Here is an 18,532-nt window from a genome sequence, read left to right on the forward strand (position 1 = left end):
CCCAGAGTCTCCCGCACTTCTGTTCCCTCTGCTGAGTGTGTTATTTTAAACGTTAATCAACCTTAGCTGGGTCTTTTCCTAGTTTCCGAGGAGAAGCCTGGGGCTGGGGGACAAGGGGATGGAAGAGACAGGGAGGCAGGAGATACACTGTTCTAGGCAGGGACAGAATTATTTTTCTCCCCCCAATTTTTTATTTTGAAAAATTTCAACTGAAAAGTTGGAGAAATGGCTCAGTGAAGCTTCACCCAGATTCACCAGTTGTTAACATTTTGCCACATTTGTGTGTGCACTTTCTCTCTAATTAGACACATATCTCATTTTTACATATGTAACATATATATAATTTGAAACAATGTATATGACATAATTAATGTAATAATTATACTATATATATACATATATATGTAATTTTTTTTGTTGAACCTGTGAGAATTTGCAGACATCCAAATATTTCATCCCTGAGTACTTCAGCCGTGTCTTCTAAGAACAAGGACATTCTCCTACATAACCAGAGCCCTGTTATCACATTTGAGAAACTTAATGTTGATAAAAGATTTTAATTGAGTCTAGAGCCCATGTTGAAATTTCCTCCCACTATCTCAGTGATGTCTAGCTCAGAGGGCTACTTTTTGAGACTGACAACTCCTAGGGATGGGAACTACCTCCCGTCCTCATCTCAGTGCATCTGAGAACTCGATCAGTTCTGTGTAATGATGAACTGATTTTTCATGAATGTTCCCAAACTGTGTGTGTGACTCATTGTGAAGCACAATTCAGAACTTGACCTAAGCATACAGGCCCCTTTGAGCAACGTTACCCAAATCACAAACATTCGGATAATGAGGTTGCGAAGGTGGCCTCCACTCTGCTGCTGGACCATCCCCAACTCCCTGCTCCACCCAGAGAAATGGGCCCCCGGTTCCCTCTTCCTCAGTCACATTGTATTTAATTCCACTTTAAATCCCTTTCTCCTCCCCTTTTCTCTTCCACCAGCTGCCAAAGGTAAATCCGTCCTCATTACCTAACAGCCTCTCCCTGGGGCTGGTTTTCTCTCTCCCCGGCTCCCTCTCTTGGCTTCCTTTGTGGGTCTAATCGTCCCTGTTTCACACAAAAGCAGACTTAGTAATATACCTGTACTAAGGAAAAGAAAAGCTGTATTTGGAAATCCTTCCATGCATTTTTTAATCTTGATTTCTATTTATTGCATAAAGTGCATTATAACAACAATAAAAGAGTATTTAGAAGGTGTAAGTGATACCCCTCATCCTGCCTAATCTAACACATCACCTGCTTTGAGTTTCCCAGGTCTCTTTCCTGGCCTTGTCCATGTTGAAACATATTATAGCATTTTTTTTTCCTGTAAAAGTTGTAAGTTGTGTAGTTAAATGTAATAAGGAATCTGTGTCCCCAGCCTCTAAAGATCTTTAAAGGTACCTCATGCCTTCATCTCCATGGAATCTGTATAAGAGCCAGTCTACCTCCTTGTCCTTCTCTCCTTAAATTTAGTTTTCCTCAGGAACCAGAAAGAATGTTAAATAAATAAATAACTGTATTAGTTTAATTGTCACCCCACCACCTTTTGTAGTACTTAACAACGCTATTCTGCAACTTGCATCTTAGATGTCTTAGTATTTTACAGTCAAACTAGGATTTTGTAAACTAGCTTAGGAGGTTAGCCACCGTTTACGACATTCATTTCTGTAGATAGAAAATACAATCACAAGTTCCAAGCAAGCAACTCACAAATGAATTTTTGAACACAGACTCTTGACACACGTGCCTGCCGGTACTTGTCTCAGAGTCTAAAAGCACAGCCTGGGCTCTTCTTTAATCCTAGACATGTCAGTCTTTTCCAGGCCAGAGTTCGTTAAAATTATTGTTGTGACAGTCCCCGCTCCGCCCCCGAGATGCATAGCAGATCTTCCTGATGGGTGAGGTGTGGGGGAGGGGCAGCCCCCCCTGAGAATGGGACCCGGGGAAGAAAGAGCAGAGCCTCACCTGAGGCTCACACCTGCCAGCATGGCGGCTGTGGTTCCCTGGACCCCACGCCCAGGAAACCGGAAATAGACCCTCCCAGCTGGGAGCTGTGCAGAACACATACCGGTCAGCAAGTATTTGAGCACAGAACATATAAGCCACGGCCCCTGCTTCCAGGGAGATGCAAAGCAAATGTATGTAAAAGAATAACTAATGATACCAATAATCAATGAGGAATGACAGATGAGTAGAGAGATGATCTTGGGCTGCGATGGTGAGGGAAAGCTTCGTGGATAGAAACCGAAGCCAGGTGCAGGGTGGGGGTGCACTGGGCATGCTCAGTGGCCCAACCGTCTCTGATAACCTGGGGTACTTGTTAACAGTGCGGCACTCACATGGATCTCTTTATTAGAATCTCTGGGGGATCAGCCCAGGAATCTGCTGTTACAAGTTTCCCAGTGACTCCAAGTCACTGAAAGGAACAAGCACGAATCGGTGAGGGCCTGTGGAAGAGGATGGAAGACTTAGCTTCTGGCTCAAGCTGCCCACTTGTGCTGTGGGCTGTGATTCACTTAGCCAGTTTCCCTGAAGGGGTGAGAAATAGAAAAGCAGAAGAGCTGCATATGTGTGGTGGCATAGTGACCATCAATTCACTGTCATGTATTGATTCTTTCTATGTGCTAGACACTGAGTTAAGCATTTGTCATACTTTTATGTAATTCCCACAACAGCCTTTGGGAAACAGGAATTTTAATGGTCTGCTTTTACACATGAGGGAATGGAAGCTCAGAGAGGTTAAGCAACCTGCCCAAAGTCACACAGCCAGTAAGTGGTGGGTCTGGGATTCCAGTTCAGTGTGTGACAGGAGGGCCATGGGTTGTGGACACACGGGGACTATTAAATGATGCCTCAGGAAGGTGGTTAGTCTGGGCTTTGCTGTTTGTATTCACTACAGGAGGGCTATTCATGCCTGCCTAGTTCAGATCCGTTTCTTGTCATTAAAGTGAAGACAAATAGTCCGTTTTACTTTTGCCCAGCCTCTGCAGTGATCTCCACCCCACCACAAGTGGCTAATCCTCTACGTTTGACACTCTATGCAGAGAGAAGCTGGAAGCTATCCTCGCCCAGGCAGGGAAGGACCTAGACCCTTTTCCTTTCTCATGGTCACTGGCCCAAAATGGCCCTGAGGATTTTAGCCTATTTAATTCCTCTCCAAAAAAAAAATTAAACTGATTGTCTCATACAAGGTACTCTTTGGATAAGAAGATGGTTGTGATAGCGGAGTTCATTTCTACCATGGCTTATGACTTAAGACACTGCACACCTCAGAGAACTCAACAGGCCCTTCGACAGATACAAATACAAACCACCATCTGACACTGTGGAGATGTGACCCAGAGGTGCCTAACATCCAGGGTCTTGAGACAGAAGCTGTGCAATTGTAACAGAAGGAAGGCTTTTAAAACCCGAGGGCAGCTCTGGAGCCAGAAACGTAGGGTATCCGAATCCACCGCGTCAAGTCAGTGGAAACCTCCATTCACCTTGGGAGGTGTGACACATGGAAGCTGCACCGGCCTCTCCATCCTTAAGTGTGCCAGTGTGTTCCTGCCAGTCAGATTCTGGCCTTGTACCATGGACTCCATGAAGGCAGGAATGGGTCTGCCGTGTCTGCAAGAGTCTAGCCCGTAGCAGGCAGACAGTTTGTCTCTGCTGAATTAGTGCGGATGGTGGCAGAGGGCCTGCATTCTAGGCACCTCAGCTCCGTAACTCCTGTCTTCCTCATAGGTGAATAGAGAAAGCAAATTGTCACTTGGCTAAAACCTATAATTATTCTTATCTCAGCGGTAAAGCCATAATTCATGCTGGTTTTTGTTTTTTGTGGGGGGAGTTGTTTATTTTTTTTTTGAAAATGAAAATTGAGTGTCCTGAGAAATGAACTCACTTTGATCTCGACACGTGAGGTCAAAGTACAAAATTTCTGTAGTGCTTCTGCTTAGAATGTGCTGAGGGCGTCAAACAGACAAGTAGCACCACAGACATTTCCAAAGGGCTGGGTAGTTTCCTGACTAATCACTATAATTACATGCTCGTTCAGATGCTGGTTCCCCAGGCTACAGAGACAGTTTGTAGAAAGAGGAGTGGAGATTTGATCAGGAGAAGTTTAAATAGAAACAATCCTTTTTACTAGCCGGGAGGTGGCCCACTCCCGGGGGCCAGAGGAAGCAGGAGTGTGAACAGAAAGTCGACTCATTCAGTCAACTGCACCACTGTGTGCGGCCCCTAATGTGTGGAGACTTGGGGGATGAGGCCCCTGCATGTCAGGCTGTTGTCCCACCGCAGAGCTGGGTTACGTGCCCAGCACCGTCCACAGCCTGTCACCTGCGCAGCCTGGGACAACAGCACATATTCAAGTTGCAAAGGAAGGCTTCTGGGGCAGTTTCTGGCCATGGAGAAACTCAGGTCTGCTTAGAGGAGGTCACAGCTGTAATGACCCTGTTAGCAGTCTCTACCCCGCAGGATAAAAATACTTTTTTAAAAAGAAAGCTTTTAAGAGAGCATTCTTAGATAGCAACCTTCTTAACATCTCTTACTTCTATATTCCTGGACCAGCTTGCTCTCAACCATTGTTATCTGCTGGTCCCAGTAGGAAAAGCTGGTCAGTGCTCTGCAGAATCACGAAAGTGGGAAAAGAGTCCGGATCCACAGGCAGCATCCTGCTGGCAGAAGGGGGCCCAGGCCTGGCCATCTGCTCCTGGCTGACAGATCAATATCCCCATGAGGAGTTTTCTTCTAAAAAGCAGAGGAGTGAATTGAGGAAAAGGGGATGGGCACCTCGTGCTGTTTGGTGGTTTCATGTGGCTGTAACTTACCTGTTCGCACCCCAGGTTCTCTGACTGGCCTGGGAGCACAATAAGAGAACCCCAGAGCTGGATGGAAGGAGACCAGCCTCCGGGGAGAGGCAGCCTGAAGTCACGATTTGGCTGAGGGACCCTCTTAACAGGTTTTCTTGCAACTTGGGCCATTTCAGCTATTGATGAGATTTTTTTTTTAAAGGCTGGGGGATATTTCAGGAAACAAGACCACTGTAATGCTCAGCAAAGACAGAGACTGGTGTATTATTCTTCTAGGAGCTGCTCATTATGGTTGCCAAGAAGTCAAGATCAGATGCCTTGGGGGCTGAACCCCTGAGGACCCTGAAGAACACACATTGCCCCCTAAAACTTTACCAACCCTCACACGTTTTCCAGCTTCCCTGCAGAGTGCCCCGAGGGAGAAAGTGAATGAAATCTAGAACAAATCGCAGGACTCCTGCAGCAGGAGGGTGACAGAGCCCTGGTATGGCTAAATGTTGATTCCCTGGCCAACATGTTCTTCCGAGATCGGTGACATCTCCCTTCCAGAGACAGCGGTGGACGTGCTGGAGAAACGTTGGGTGATACAGTTGCTCTTTAAGCTTCAGTTTAAATGAGAAGAAAGTTGTGATGTTAAAGATAGAGAGACATTCCTATAGAAAATTTTGGGTAAATTTTGAAGGTGGAGAAAGACCAGGGAAGGGGGACTTCAGTTGCAGGCGGGTTCTGTCAGTTGGGTGCTGTCTGACTGGCCGCACGTGGTAAAGCTCTTTATCTCTGCCATCTGGTCTTCAAGTCCTTCAGTGTTTAATGTGGAAAACATGCAGCTGATATAGGCCAGAGAGAAGTACAGAGGCCTTCAAACAACATAACCAGAGACTGCCAAGTTCAGGTTTAATTTAGCTGTGTATTGAAATATAAGGACATCTCATCATGTCTCCAAAAAAAAAAGTTTAAAATAAAAATCCCTTACCCTGGTAAATGGTTATTTATGGTGGATGAGAGAATGTGTGGTTATTTTAAAAGTCCATCAAGTCGAGTTGAGGTCCCAAGGAAGCAGGGAGCAGGCAAGGCTAGACAGCAGCATAAAGATGAGCAGGATGGGGTTTTATCTGGATCACTCTTTGTCAGAAATTCATATTCTTCAATCAGTCGTGTTTTCATCCTTGAGCCTGGGATAGGGTTGGGGGTGGGGCCAGACAGTTAGACGGGGTAGAACGCAGGACACCTACCCCCACCACACACACACACACTGGCTACCTAGAGCTCCTTTCTCTCTTGCTACTGTAACATTTTTGGCAGTAGTCATCCCTTTACAAATTTCATTTTCTACCTTACAGAAAAAAAGAACCCAGTAAACACAAAACTCTAGTTACTTGCATCCTAGTGTTCATTTCTAATCCTCACCAGTATTTAGGTGCATGGTCACCAGTGTGAAGCTGCTACTGAATCTATTAATTTTTCACTCACTGCATTTTTGTCTTCACCGTTCCACATGTGGATAGTTAAGTTATAGTCACCGAAAGCCCCAAATAGATAGGAGACATACACTGCCCTTTTTATTAGCTACCAGTTCCTAGCCAGCCTCTGACTGATGGACTTGGAGGCTTAGTGTCAGATATCGGCAGTTTTCAGGAATAGAGGTATCAGTCATCTCTGGACATCTTTTCCTAGAAAAGTATAACGCAGCTTGAGCTAAGCAGAAACATGTTTCAACTCCTCACTGTTTCAAGAGTTTGAAAAGTTCAGGCCCAGAAGAAATGAAGTTAGCTAGAAGGTCTTGATTCCTTACTACTTTATAACAGGCTATAGGTTTAAAGTCCAAAAGGGCTCAGATTTCTACCCCATGTTTGATGTCTCAGATCCGGGGAGCTGAGCTGAGTTCCCTGCACCTTGGCCCGCAGCAGTGACATGAAGGCACCGCAGGCTGGAGGCACGTGCGGACAGAGACACCGGCCACGCTGGCATCTGTAACCTGCTGGCTCTTCCAAGGTGGACAAGAGGTGACCCCGCCTGCCCACTGTTGCAGAATAACAAGTGGATTAGCCTCAGGAGTTGCTGGAAAGGGGCGAGAAGAATGAATGGTGAGCGGCAGTGCCACTTAATGCCCAGTCGGACTTGCAGAGGCATGATAGGAACGAGAAAGGCGAGGCAGAGATGGACTGAACACAGCTGGGAGCTGCTAGAATCTGCCCAAAGGTTTCTAAAAGCTGGCTTCCAGGAAGAGTGAAAAAGTCTGCAGCTAAGAAGCTGGGGTGCCTCACAAGGATGGCCTTTTCACATCTCTCCTTTGCTCTTTTCCTTTTTAAGTCACATCTGTAGTTTATTTATCATGTACTTTGAGTGTTCAGCTTAAATGATGGTGAGGACTGTCCCTAACTATTTGCCACCAGAAATTCCTTCTTTGTTACTCTTTCCCCCGCACAGCAACCAAGGCAAAGTAAGTGCTCTGAGAAGCTTTGTTGGAAGTGAGGCCTCTTGCGTTCTTCTGAGTCACTGGTAAACTCCAGGGTGGGATTCCAGTCCCTCAAAGTGAGGTCAATACTTTGTTCTTACAACAGCCTGTGCAAAAACCTCAGTTACTTGCTGTTTATTTTTGTTTTGTTGTTTTGTTTTTTCCTTTTCAGATTGCTTGATTGTGATTTGATACCTTGCAAAGGTTGAAAAATGTAGTTGATTTTATTGACTCTTATGTAGCAAATAAGATGTCTCATGTTTAACAGATGCCTTTGTAATCCCATTGACTAATGTAATTTAAGATGTATGACAGGTTACCAAAGACAGATAAAATGCCTAATTCCTGTCCTCCTTTCTCTGTGTGCCTGTCCAGCAGAGCTCTCGACCCCACTGATGTAAAGTGCTGAGAAGACCCACAGATCCCAGCATCAAGAATTCAGGTCAGGTCCTCGGCACATGGACCTCAGGGTCATCTGCTAGCCAGCAAGATGGAGACCACACCCCTAACTTCCCAGAAGGAGCTGTCAGCGTGTAAGGATGGAGAAGATTGTCAGGAAAATGGAGTTCTACAGAAAAGTGTCTCTTCCCCTGGGGATAAGGTGGAGTCCGGCCAAATCTCCAACGGGTACTCAGCAGTTCCGAGCCCAGGTGCAGGAGACGACACTCAGCACTCCATCCCAGCTGCCACCACCACCCTAGTGGCTGAGGGTCATCCAGGGGAACGGGAGACCTGGGGCAAGAAGATGGATTTCCTCCTCTCAGTCATTGGCTACGCCGTGGACCTGGGCAACGTCTGGCGATTTCCCTACATCTGTTACCAGAACGGAGGGGGTCAGTATCATGGGCTGAGAGCAGAGGTTCTGACCCAGGGGTGGTCTGTACATCCTCTGAGGAGGCCAGAGGATAAATCATGTCTTTTCTGTCTTAAGTGGTATGAGTCTGGGAACATGATTGCTTAGACTTCCAAGTTAGTCTAAAAGCCAAATCTCCAATAAGCCAAAACTTGAAGTCAGCATGTCTGAGGCTCTCTGGGTTACGAAGTTGGACGAAAGCTCTCCCAAACCTGACCTCACCAGGTTTTCAGCATCATGACTGCTTCATTTGTCGAAGAGCCCCCTTCTCATCCCTTCATCATACAAGCTCTGCTCTCCGCCATGTGAGACGTGAGAGAATGAGCATCAGCTCTGTGCTGAGTTCTCTCACTCCTGCTGGCAGGCTCTGCTCAGAAGAGTCCAGAGACGTTAGATCTGTGAAAGGAAAAATTGGGAGGTGGCTCCTGGCACAGACCCTCCAGGCCCTTTGGACCTCTGTGAGGTCAGAGAGGGCAACAGCTCAGGTTCAGAGTCTTAAGTTACAATCTGGGCATGATCCATAGCTGAGCCCAGCCACATCAGTGTCAACTCTAAACCATATGTGGATTGCCTTGTATCTCCTACAAGAGTGCTAGATTTTTGAGGCCAGGGACCATATCTTGTTCCTCCTTCTACCTCTAATGTCTCCAGAGCAGTTTATCTGTAGATTATCAAAAATAGTAGCTGACAGTAGGCGTGGATGTGGGAGCCCTGCACAGTAGAGCAGGCGGGAGGAGTGGGTAGGTGTAGGGCCTCTGTTTTGACAGTGAACTTGCTATTGGAATAGGAAAAGGATGAGAAATGGAAGTCAAATCAGTTAATACTTATTTTGATAGGAGCTCTGGCAGCAGATTTGGGAGGGCAGCTAAAATAAGGTTTGAGGGATAATTCATTTGTGTCTCCCTCATTTCCTCCATGACCTGCCACAGAGGTGCCTGGATTTGCTGCACCTTTGAAAGACCTGGGTCCATACAACGGCAAAGCCTCTTTCAGGCGGGCCCGGGAAGCCCAGCGCTCCCAGCCTGGGAGGAGCAGAAGTTGGAATCACTTTATCTCTAGCTTGGGAGGACTCACCTTTAGCCTGAGCATTAATATAAAGGGCTGGGTCGCTGGTGATACTTCCCCTACACTCATTTCCTACTCTAAAGCCAATCAAGCAAACCCTTTGGACAGATGCCACCGTGAGAACACAATGTGGTTCTTATTCTCAAGCCAGATTCACCCAGTGTGATTGTAAGATAGGTGAGACCTTTCTGAGGTGCACTGACTTCAGGTTTCAAGGTTCAAAATGCTTTACAGGAGGGAAAGTTATCAGGAAAAATCACAGCCAACCCATCCTTGGGGCTGAAACTCAGGCTGCAGGTGAGCAGTCCCCAGGGTAGCATTTCCAAATTCTGCCTCAGCCACGAGAGCCAGGAGACAGCAGCATCTCCAGTGATGCAGCACTGTCTGTGGTTTCTCATTCTGTAGCAAACAACCTGCAGATTACAACCATACCTGCAAATCTGGCTCAGGAGGAAGCATTCTGGCTCCATGGAATTGTGGAAATAGAGTCAAATATCAGTACTCAGAATAATCAGGTGTCTGGAGCCAGGGATACTAATTCAGTGGCTCATAGATTATTGCAGCTGTTGTGCAAGTTGTCCCAGAAGATCTGTTCTGAGGGTCCCAGATGCTGGTTCATGTACTGGTTGCATCAGAATCATCTGGGGAGCTTAAAAAAAAATGTGTGTTATACCCATGCCTGAAGCTTCTGCTTCAGGAGGTCTGGGTAGGTGTGTGTTTTTAAGCCTACTGGTGATTATGATGTGTGGCTGGGTTTGGGAACCTCAGTCCTCTTCAACTTGGTCATTTTCTAGCAGAGGAAATAGAGGCCCAGAGAGAAGGGTCCTCCAGGCACTTAGAAGTAGAACTGGTCCCACACCCTGTACTGTTGATTCCAAGACCCAGCTTCCTTTCCATTTACCCTCTGCTTCCTCCCCAACCTCCCTTCACTGTGGAACTCTGTCTACTACTACTTCTAGCAAAGCACTAAGACCAGGGGAGCACCGTGTGAGGTCACTCAACACAGGGTGGATTCATGACGCTGGAGCATCAGATGGCTCTGTGGTCCACATCAGTTGGGCTGTCCTGGATCAGATGTGAGCAGGGAGTGAAATGTCTTTCATCTGCCTCAGGGGCGTTCCTCCTCCCCTACACTATCATGGCCATCTTCGGAGGGATCCCGCTCTTCTACATGGAGCTCGCGCTGGGTCAGTACCACCGCAATGGATGCATTTCGATATGGAGGAAAATCTGCCCAATTTTCAAAGGTAACAGAAAGGCTTGGGTGGTTGGGTGGGTGAGTGGGTCCCCCAAGGAAGTGATTCCACCAATAGGTGGGAGCTGGGGACCTTCTTCTGGAATCAGTTAAGCCTCAGGTATCCCTGGGAGATAACTTGAGTAATTGAGGTTTTGACTCCTCAAGCGATAGGAGATTGTTACAGTGAAACAGAATAAATGACAATTAAAAGTAAGCTAAATGGGAAATAGTTAAAGCATTAATAGCACACATTCATTTTCTAAAACACACAACTCTCCAAATACATATAAGGAATTTATCACACTGCCACTTTTCTGTCATCTCCCAGAGTCTTTGAGAAGTAAAATGAATGGCAGCCCCTACCTTTACCCCTCACCCAGGCTGCAGAGCCTCCAACGCGCTGTCTCACTGTTGGGCTGCGCTTGAAACCTGGCCTCCCTCCCCATCTCCCCCAGGGATCGGTTACGCCATCTGCATCATTGCCTTTTACATCGCCTCCTACTACAACACCATCATGGCCTGGGCGCTCTACTACCTCATCTCCTCTTTCACGGACCAGCTGCCCTGGACCAGCTGCGAGAACTCCTGGAACACTGGCAACTGTACCAACTACTTCTCCGAGGACAACATCACCTGGACACTCCACTCAACGTCCCCAGCAGAAGAATTTTACACGTAAGTGCATGTAAGTGAGGGGGTAGCCTGTTAGGGGCAGGCCATACCCCTGGGGTCTGGGTTCTTAGGAGGAAAGTGGGGGCCAGGGGGTCTTTACCTCTTGGCTGATGGATTTCTGAAAGATGAAGCTATCAGGGAGGGGAGTAACTGTGAGTGAGGGAGTTGGGAGACTCTACCTTGAGTTCTCCACACTCTGGGCCCCTGTGCCATTCCCCTCCTTTCTGTTGTGGCCAGGCCAGTCCCTACCTTCACATTCCAAAATTACTCCCCTGCATCAAAACTGTCCTTCTTCCTGGGCCCTCCTCTCATCTAGCTGTCATGGAAGCAAAGCCTCCCACTACTTCAGTGGTTTGAAACTACCCTGTGAGTTTCTGGTTTCATGTGTGTTCACTTCATACATGGGATCTACTTTTTGGAAGAAGATGCCTGGAGTAGGTAGTTTTCTTTAAAGCTGGAAATTTCAGGTAATGGCAGCTCAAGGAGAGCTACTTTGTGGGGGGGGGGCAGGGGCCCACTGCCCACACATACAAATCCTCACGCACCCCAAAGCCAGCCACGCTAGTCATTGGTTGGGTTCCAGCCTGGGAAGGAGAGACCTGGAAGTCTGCCTTTGGGCCACGTGCTCTTCCCAGGGCTGGCTGGCTGCCTGCACTGTTCTCTCCAGGATGGGCAGAGCCCCTCCCCACTCTTCCTGAGGCTTGGTGACCACTTGGTCCTTGCAGCGCAGTGTCTGTTTTTCCTTTTGGCATCCTCCCAGGGGTATCACACAGTGTGCTCAGGTCCCTGTTCAGACCTTGTCATGGGCCTTTCTTTCTCCTTCACCCCAGGCGCCATGTCCTACAGATCCACCGGTCTAAGGGACTGCAGGACCTGGGGGGCATCAGCTGGCAGCTTGCCCTCTGCATCATGCTGATCTTCACTATTATCTACTTTAGCATCTGGAAAGGCGTCAAAACGTCTGGCAAGGTGAGGAGGACTCTGACTGCTGATCCAGGCCTGCCAACGGGCCCCAGAGGGTCTCAAACTCAGAACTCTGCAGCCCAAATGGCCAGAGAGAAGGGGGCGTGGTTTCCTTTACATCAGACACATTCCATGAGGCTCAGTCTCTCCTCACCGGATAGATTAGAAAATTCTAGAAATGGGCCAATCCCAAAAACCATTATATGACTTTTTAAAAAATTCCTTTAACCTACTGATGGCGTCACAACTAATAATAGTGGCCATGATTTATTGAAAACTCATCGTGGGCCACGTTCCATGCTTTATATACACTGGCTACTTTATTGCCTCCTGCTAGGCATTTTCCCCATTTTACATGTGGGGAGTGGGTTTAGAGGTAGTTAGTGCTGGCAAGCTGGGATCAGATTCCCATCAGATTCTAAAGGGTAATCTTTCTGCCACATCACCCTGCCTTCTAAAATTACAGAGAAAAAAAAGAGATAGGTCTCCTTTTTGGAGGTTTTCAAGAATAAAAGACACCAGCATTCATGCAGTGATAACTTACGTTTCCTTCCTTACAGGTGGTTTGGGTTACAGCTACCTTCCCTTACATCATCCTTTCCATCCTGCTGGTGAGGGGAGCCACCCTCCCTGGAGCCTGGAGGGGAGTTCTCTTCTACTTGAAACCCAACTGGCAGAAGCTCCTGGAGACAGGGGTAAGATAATGAGGACAGCAGTGTGCACCTGTCGGTCTTCTTACTAATTGAAGCTAGTCCTCCAAATAGAACTGTAGGAACAACTGAAATTTGGTTTCAGTGGCCAGTCCTGCAATAATGCTTTAAATCATGAAATTATAAGCGTGAAAAGTACAGTTGAGGCCACTGGATTGGTTTATGCCTAAAAGATAGGAAGAGAAATCACATTTGTTTGCACTTGGCCTATGGCCATCCCTGGGATGAGCCCTGAGAGCCTGGTTTTCACCTCTGCACATGGCTGTGTGGAGGCATGAGGGCGTTGTCCCTGCTGGTGTCCAGTGTTAGCCTGGGTCTCAGCCCTGACGCTTACCTCTCTGTGTTGCAGGTGTGGGTGGATGCGGCCGCTCAGATCTTCTTCTCTCTCGGTCCTGGTTTTGGGGTCCTACTGGCTTTTGCTAGCTACAACAAATTCAACAACAACTGTTACCAGTGAGTATCTGGGGCCCCCCAAGCAAAGTCTGAAAGTGAAACAAGCATTAAGTCAGCTGGTCTGAGGGAAGGCAATGGAACCAACGGCCTTAAACCTGGCTGGGCTCGGGCCATGTTGACACTCTGACCCTCAGGGGTGGCACAGGTGCCTGAACAATTCACCCATGGCCAGAGCACCCACCTAGAGCGTAGCCTCATCCGGGTCACTCAAGGGCTGAGCGAGACCCCAGGCCACCTCTGTTATGTGAAAGTCTCTGTCAAAAAAAATTTAGGAAACTCCAAAGCAGGTTTACAAAAATTGCAACATATATTAAATGTTTAGATTTCACTTGACAATGTATCTAACAACAAAAATTGTAATGCAATAATTTATTTATATATGTATACACAAAATATATAATGATTGAACTATTTTGACCTACACAAGATGCCATAATTTTTGTATCAAAATCTTATTTCAGAAATTCTGACAAAAGAGGGAGTGCTGCATCAGTTGTGATTTAAATATCACTCGTCGGAAGGGAGAGTCTAGCTCAGTGGTAGAGCGTGTGCTGAGCATGCACGATGTCCTGGGTTCAATCCCCAGTCCCTCCACTAAATAAATAAATAAACCTAATTACTCCCCCCGAAAAATTTTAAAAATGAATAAAAAATAAATATCACTCATCTTTAGAGCTAACTTTGTCTTTATGCTCTATCACAGATGGCAGTGTCCAGCAATCCAATTGTATTATTCATAAGATAATTATAGAATATATATATATATTTTTTGTTTGTTTGCTTGTTTTTTAAAAAGGAATTCACTTATTCCCTGGGCAGTGTGGCCTTACATTGGGACACCAGCCTGAAGTTGTATGATGAGGTCCTGTTTTAGGTTCACTCTTGTAACCTCATTTGCACACAGTGTCAAAAGTCTAAATCTGAGGTCTTCACAGATGTGAGGCCAAGGCCCTCTCCTGGCCCCAAGCAAGCCTTGTTTGAAATCCAGAGGCCTGTGCTGTGCTAGTGCACAGCAGGATCACCACGGCTGGAGACAAATGCACCTTAGACTCCTGACTTGGAAATGTCTCAGTCCCCTTGGGTTTTCTGCTCCAGAGACGCCCTGGTGACCAGTGCGGTGAACTGCCTGACGAGCTTCGTTTCCGGATTTGTCATCTTCACAGTGCTTGGGTATATGGCTGAGATGAGGAATGAAGATGTGTCCGAGGTGGCCAAAGATGCAGGTAGGACCTCACGTTCTGTTTGAGTCCCTTGCTCCCACTGAATTGCTTTGCTGCTCCTTGGATCTTTGCAAATAACTAACTTTTGCACTATGAATAAATGTTCCTCTTAAAATTTTCAAAGATTTTAAAGAAAATTATTGCCTTGGAGATCTCAACCATTTCCATGTTTCAGGCCATGGTGGGGATGGGACGGCTCCCTTGGCACCCAGTACTGGAGCCTTGGATACACTGTGTGGGCTTGAAAATATGACTTTAGATGATAGCTTTTAAAATCAGTGGGTTTAGGTGCTGCGATCAGTCCAAGTCTAGTAAGGAAATGATTACTAATCCTCAGTATTTCCTTCTGCAGTAAAATTAATTGTAGATGACGCAGTCACTCTTCTATACTGTAAGATTTCTTGGAAAAGTAGTGGCAGATGTTGAAAGAGGGATGATGGAATCTTATAGATGAGTTCCAGGACTTTCTTGCCAATGTACTTCTGTCTTTGGCCTGATGCAGTGCTCTGATCAACTCCACAGCCCAAACTAGGCACCCTGTCTTGTCCATGAGAGGTTGAGGACTTGTCCTTCATACTATCAAAAAAGACTTCAAGCGGGGAGGGTATAGTTCAGTGGTAGAATGTGTGCTTAGTATGCACGAGGTCCTGGGTTCAATCCCCAGTACCTCTGTTTAAAAAATTAATTAATTAATTAAAATGAAAACAAACCGAATTACCGCCCCCCACCCAATCCCGCAAATGCTTAAAAAAAAAAAAAAAAGGACTTCAAAATACTTGGAGGTCTTTATTCCAAGGCCTCTATAATTCTCCTGAAATCAGTTTAACATTTCATACTGTTCTGGAGCTAGAGACATCAGAGAGGGCTAAATGCTGTAAGACTTTAGAGATATATCAATTCTGGCCCTGAAAAAAGCACTGAATTATTATATAGTGGAAACTCATAAATTATTGTGAGCAGCTTTGCTAGTCTTAGAGTCTCGGGTTTGTTTCCTTTCCCTACATTAGTTGAGGGCACATACTTTTCAAGATGGATACTGTTCCCTCTCTGCCTCCTGAGAATGTCAGGATGGCCAGGTAGGATGGTGTGAGGTGTGAGGACACGTTCAGTACGTGTCCAAGCCTGATTCATATGTAAGGTCTTGTGACAGGAATTGTAATTGTCGGTGTGGCCAAGTTTCCCCTGAGACAGCCTTGAAGGGCAGGTCTTGGCGACCATGTCCTTCTCTCTCCCTCTCTGTCTCAGGCCCCAGCCTCCTCTTCATCACATATGCAGAAGCCATAGCCAACATGCCGGCGTCCACGTTCTTTGCCATCATCTTCTTCCTGATGTTAATCACACTGGGCTTGGACAGCACGGTAAGTGACTGCGGAGGGAAATCTGGCTCTGGGAAGGAAGGAGAGAGGGACGAGGAGGAGGAAAGCAGCCATTCCCTCCCATCCTGGCCTCCCCGGGCGGGCGGTGTTGGCTGCTCCCTCCTGGACTCCCTCAGCCCCTGTTCACTTGGGCGCTTACTGCCCTCTAGGTCATAATGGATAATGAGGGTAAAGTGTCCGGCACAGGCCGTGCAGCACATGTGAACTGTTATTATTGTGCAATGTCCCTTGACCAGATTGGCAGCACCTAAAGGCCAGGGAGAGGTCACTCTTGTGTCTCAGTGCCCTGCTGCCCAGCATTCATCTTATTAATGTGGAATGAGTCTCACTTTTGAGTTGGCATTTCTGGTGCAACCAAAGTCTCCCCAAGAGACCTCACGTAAAGTCCTGGGCGGGAGGGTATAGCTCAAGTGATAGAGTGCATGCTTAGCATGCATGAGGTCCTGGGTTCAATCCCCAGTACCTCCTCTAAAAAGAAAGAAAGAAAAGAGAGAAAGGAAGGAAGGAAGGAAAGAAGGAAAGAAGAAAGAAACCTAATTACCTATCCCCTACCAAAATAAAAAAAAGTACTGACCATGTGCTATACTTCCTTTGATGTCCTGAGCAATGGGTCCTAAATGACAGTGTGAAACAGAGAAATACATTCCAGCGAGGGCTGGTGAGTAGGGGGAACTGGTCCCAATCAGCTTGACCGATCACTTGGCAATCTTAGCCCCTCCCTTCTTTTCAGTGTCCTAGAAGGTAACAGGTTTGCCCCAGAGTCTCCACAGTGACCATTTGTGTGCCCCTCTCAGTTTGCAGGCTTGGAGGGAGTGATCACGGCCGTGCTGGATGAGTTTCCACAACTGTGGTCCAAGCGCCGGGAGTGGTTTGTGCTTGGCGTGGTCATTACCTGCTTCTTTGGATCCCTGATCACCCTGACTTTTGTGAGTACCATGACCCTCAGCTTTGAGTCAGCCTTCCCTAGGGCAGCAGAATGCTTCAAGAACCTGTTCCTTTCCATCTCACGTGGTGCCCTGGCTTTGGGGCCAAAGGGAGAGAAGTGGTCACTGCTGTTAATAGTTATCAAGGAAAAGAAATGTTGTTTCTGGTGGCATCTGTCTGTAGAATCTCTGCATGTATCTGGGGGCTCTCAGCATTTTACTGCAAATCCAACTAAATTTCAGGCTTTGCAGAATATCTGGAGAAAAACTAAGATTTGCTTTTTCAGTCTATTTCCAATCTTTAGGGCTGCTTTCTTGGGAACATTGCCCTGATGCCCCGATGTGCAGAACAGCTGGAGGCTGACAGCTCATGTTTGTAATACCACTTTGTCTCCTCCAGAGAATTTGCCGTGGTGAAGGAGTCAGACCCTCTCCAGTGATTTTTGGGGGAGTGGGGTGGGGAGGCAGGTGGCTGAGGCAAATACTGTAAATCAGGCATCAGATACTACGCATTGGCATCCTAGGCTTGTGTCCTTTTGACTCAAGGCGGATTTTGTAGATAAACATCTTCATTCTGTGACTGCCATGGCCCTAGAGGCTCTGCGGCATGATGGGGCCCTCAGCAGGGCCCGAGGGGTGTGTGAGTCAGGACAGAGGCAAGACCATGACCACTGAGCCCAGATTCAGTCTTTAGGGAGCAGGAATCTCCAGGGTAGAGTACACAGTGAGTGTTCATTAAATTGAAGAAAGTTGAAAATAGAGACAGAGGCGCTTTTGAGTTTGTCTCTTAGAGTTTAGTAGGGAGAGGGAACAAGAAGAGAGTGACCCGTAGGGTGGGAGGAGGTGTCTGATGGGATGAAATCTTGCCCACCCTGCCAAGGCCAGTCCAAGAAGCAGGCTCTGGGATACTTACATTGGGTCCAAGGTGGGAATTTTCCAGAATTATTCTAAGAAGCTTCTTTTTGCCCCTGTTCAAAAGAGGAGGCGGTGCCTCAGTGGGGCCTTAACCAGGTTGGTGGTCTTGTTTCCAGGGAGGGGCCTATGTGGTGAAGCTGCTGGAGGAGTTTGCCACGGGACCCGCGGTGCTCACCGTTGCCCTGATAGAAGCAGTTGCTGTGTATTGGTTCTATGGTAAGATGTTTCCTTCCACCAGCCAGCATCCTTTCTACACCAGCCCATGTAGCCACCAGAATACAGAAGGGCTGATTTCATCAGAGAAAGGCAGGCCAGTGTACAAGACATCACCTCCTACACGCTTTCTTCAGAAACAATTCATCATTTCTCCCACACTGTGCAAGACTGCAGGCACTCCTGGGAGGCCATTTTTCCCTTTTGTGTTTAAATGTTTACCCAGTGGAGACAGGCTGAAGTGGTTCCATACAGCTCATCCACAGTGGTTGCTGAAGATCCTGACTGGCTCTAAGAACTGGACAGACAACAAAGAACTAGCGCATGGTGAATGCATTTGCAGGATGTACAGTATTCTGCTGTTACACAGAGTGGCCCCCAGTCTCAATTTCACAAGTGCGTTCTCCCTCCAGAGCAGAGTTGGGGAGTTTGTCTTCTAGGAAAGAGGCAAGAATGTTCCTGTTCGCATTCCCTGCCTTGATATTGGTAAAAATTCCAATTCACCCCCTCTGATCGTGGGGTGGAATCTGATAAGGGTGATACCACCAGAAGTGCAGAGAGGGAGCTGACATGGGCCCATGGGCAGGGATCCCAAGAACCCCTGGGCGAGGATGAGGAGGGTGTGGACAATGAAATGGAGGAAACCAG

The 18,532-nt window shown here is 47.1% G+C and overlaps 1 protein-coding gene and 1 non-coding gene across 7 annotated transcripts in view; both read left to right on the top strand.

Moving 5' to 3' along the window:
- SLC6A4 (solute carrier family 6 member 4) overlaps positions 1-18,532 on the top strand; it is a 35,352-nt gene that overhangs the window by 8,251 nt on the left and 8,569 nt on the right. For 2 of the 6 annotated variants that reach the window (XM_064495850.1, XM_031468473.2), the window contains exons 2-11: positions 7,663-8,117; positions 10,315-10,449; positions 10,895-11,114; positions 11,942-12,080; positions 12,635-12,769; positions 13,134-13,237; positions 14,333-14,460; positions 15,703-15,815; positions 16,628-16,759; positions 17,788-17,887. In XM_064495850.1, the coding sequence (XP_064351920.1) occupies positions 7,775-8,117; positions 10,315-10,449; positions 10,895-11,114; positions 11,942-12,080; positions 12,635-12,769; positions 13,134-13,237; positions 14,333-14,460; positions 15,703-15,815; positions 16,628-16,759; positions 17,788-17,887 (1,549 nt within the window). In that variant the 5' untranslated portion in view covers positions 7,663-7,774. Of the gene's footprint in view, positions 1-5,225; positions 5,406-6,691; positions 6,914-7,659; positions 8,118-10,314; positions 10,450-10,894; positions 11,115-11,941; positions 12,081-12,634; positions 12,770-13,133; positions 13,238-14,332; positions 14,461-15,702; positions 15,816-16,627; positions 16,760-17,787; positions 17,888-18,532 lie in introns of all 6 variants that reach the window. The other 4 variants (XM_064495849.1, XM_031468476.2, XM_031468477.2 and 1 more) reach the window with 4 other exon arrangements.
- TRNAT-AGU (transfer RNA threonine (anticodon AGU)) lies at positions 15,057-15,129 on the top strand. Its single transcript has one exon. It is a non-coding gene; the product is annotated as a tRNA-Thr (tRNA).

This window comes from Camelus dromedarius, chromosome 16 (genome assembly GCF_036321535.1).
Source record: "Camelus dromedarius isolate mCamDro1 chromosome 16, mCamDro1.pat, whole genome shotgun sequence".
NCBI lineage: Eukaryota > Metazoa > Chordata > Mammalia > Artiodactyla > Camelidae > Camelus > Camelus dromedarius.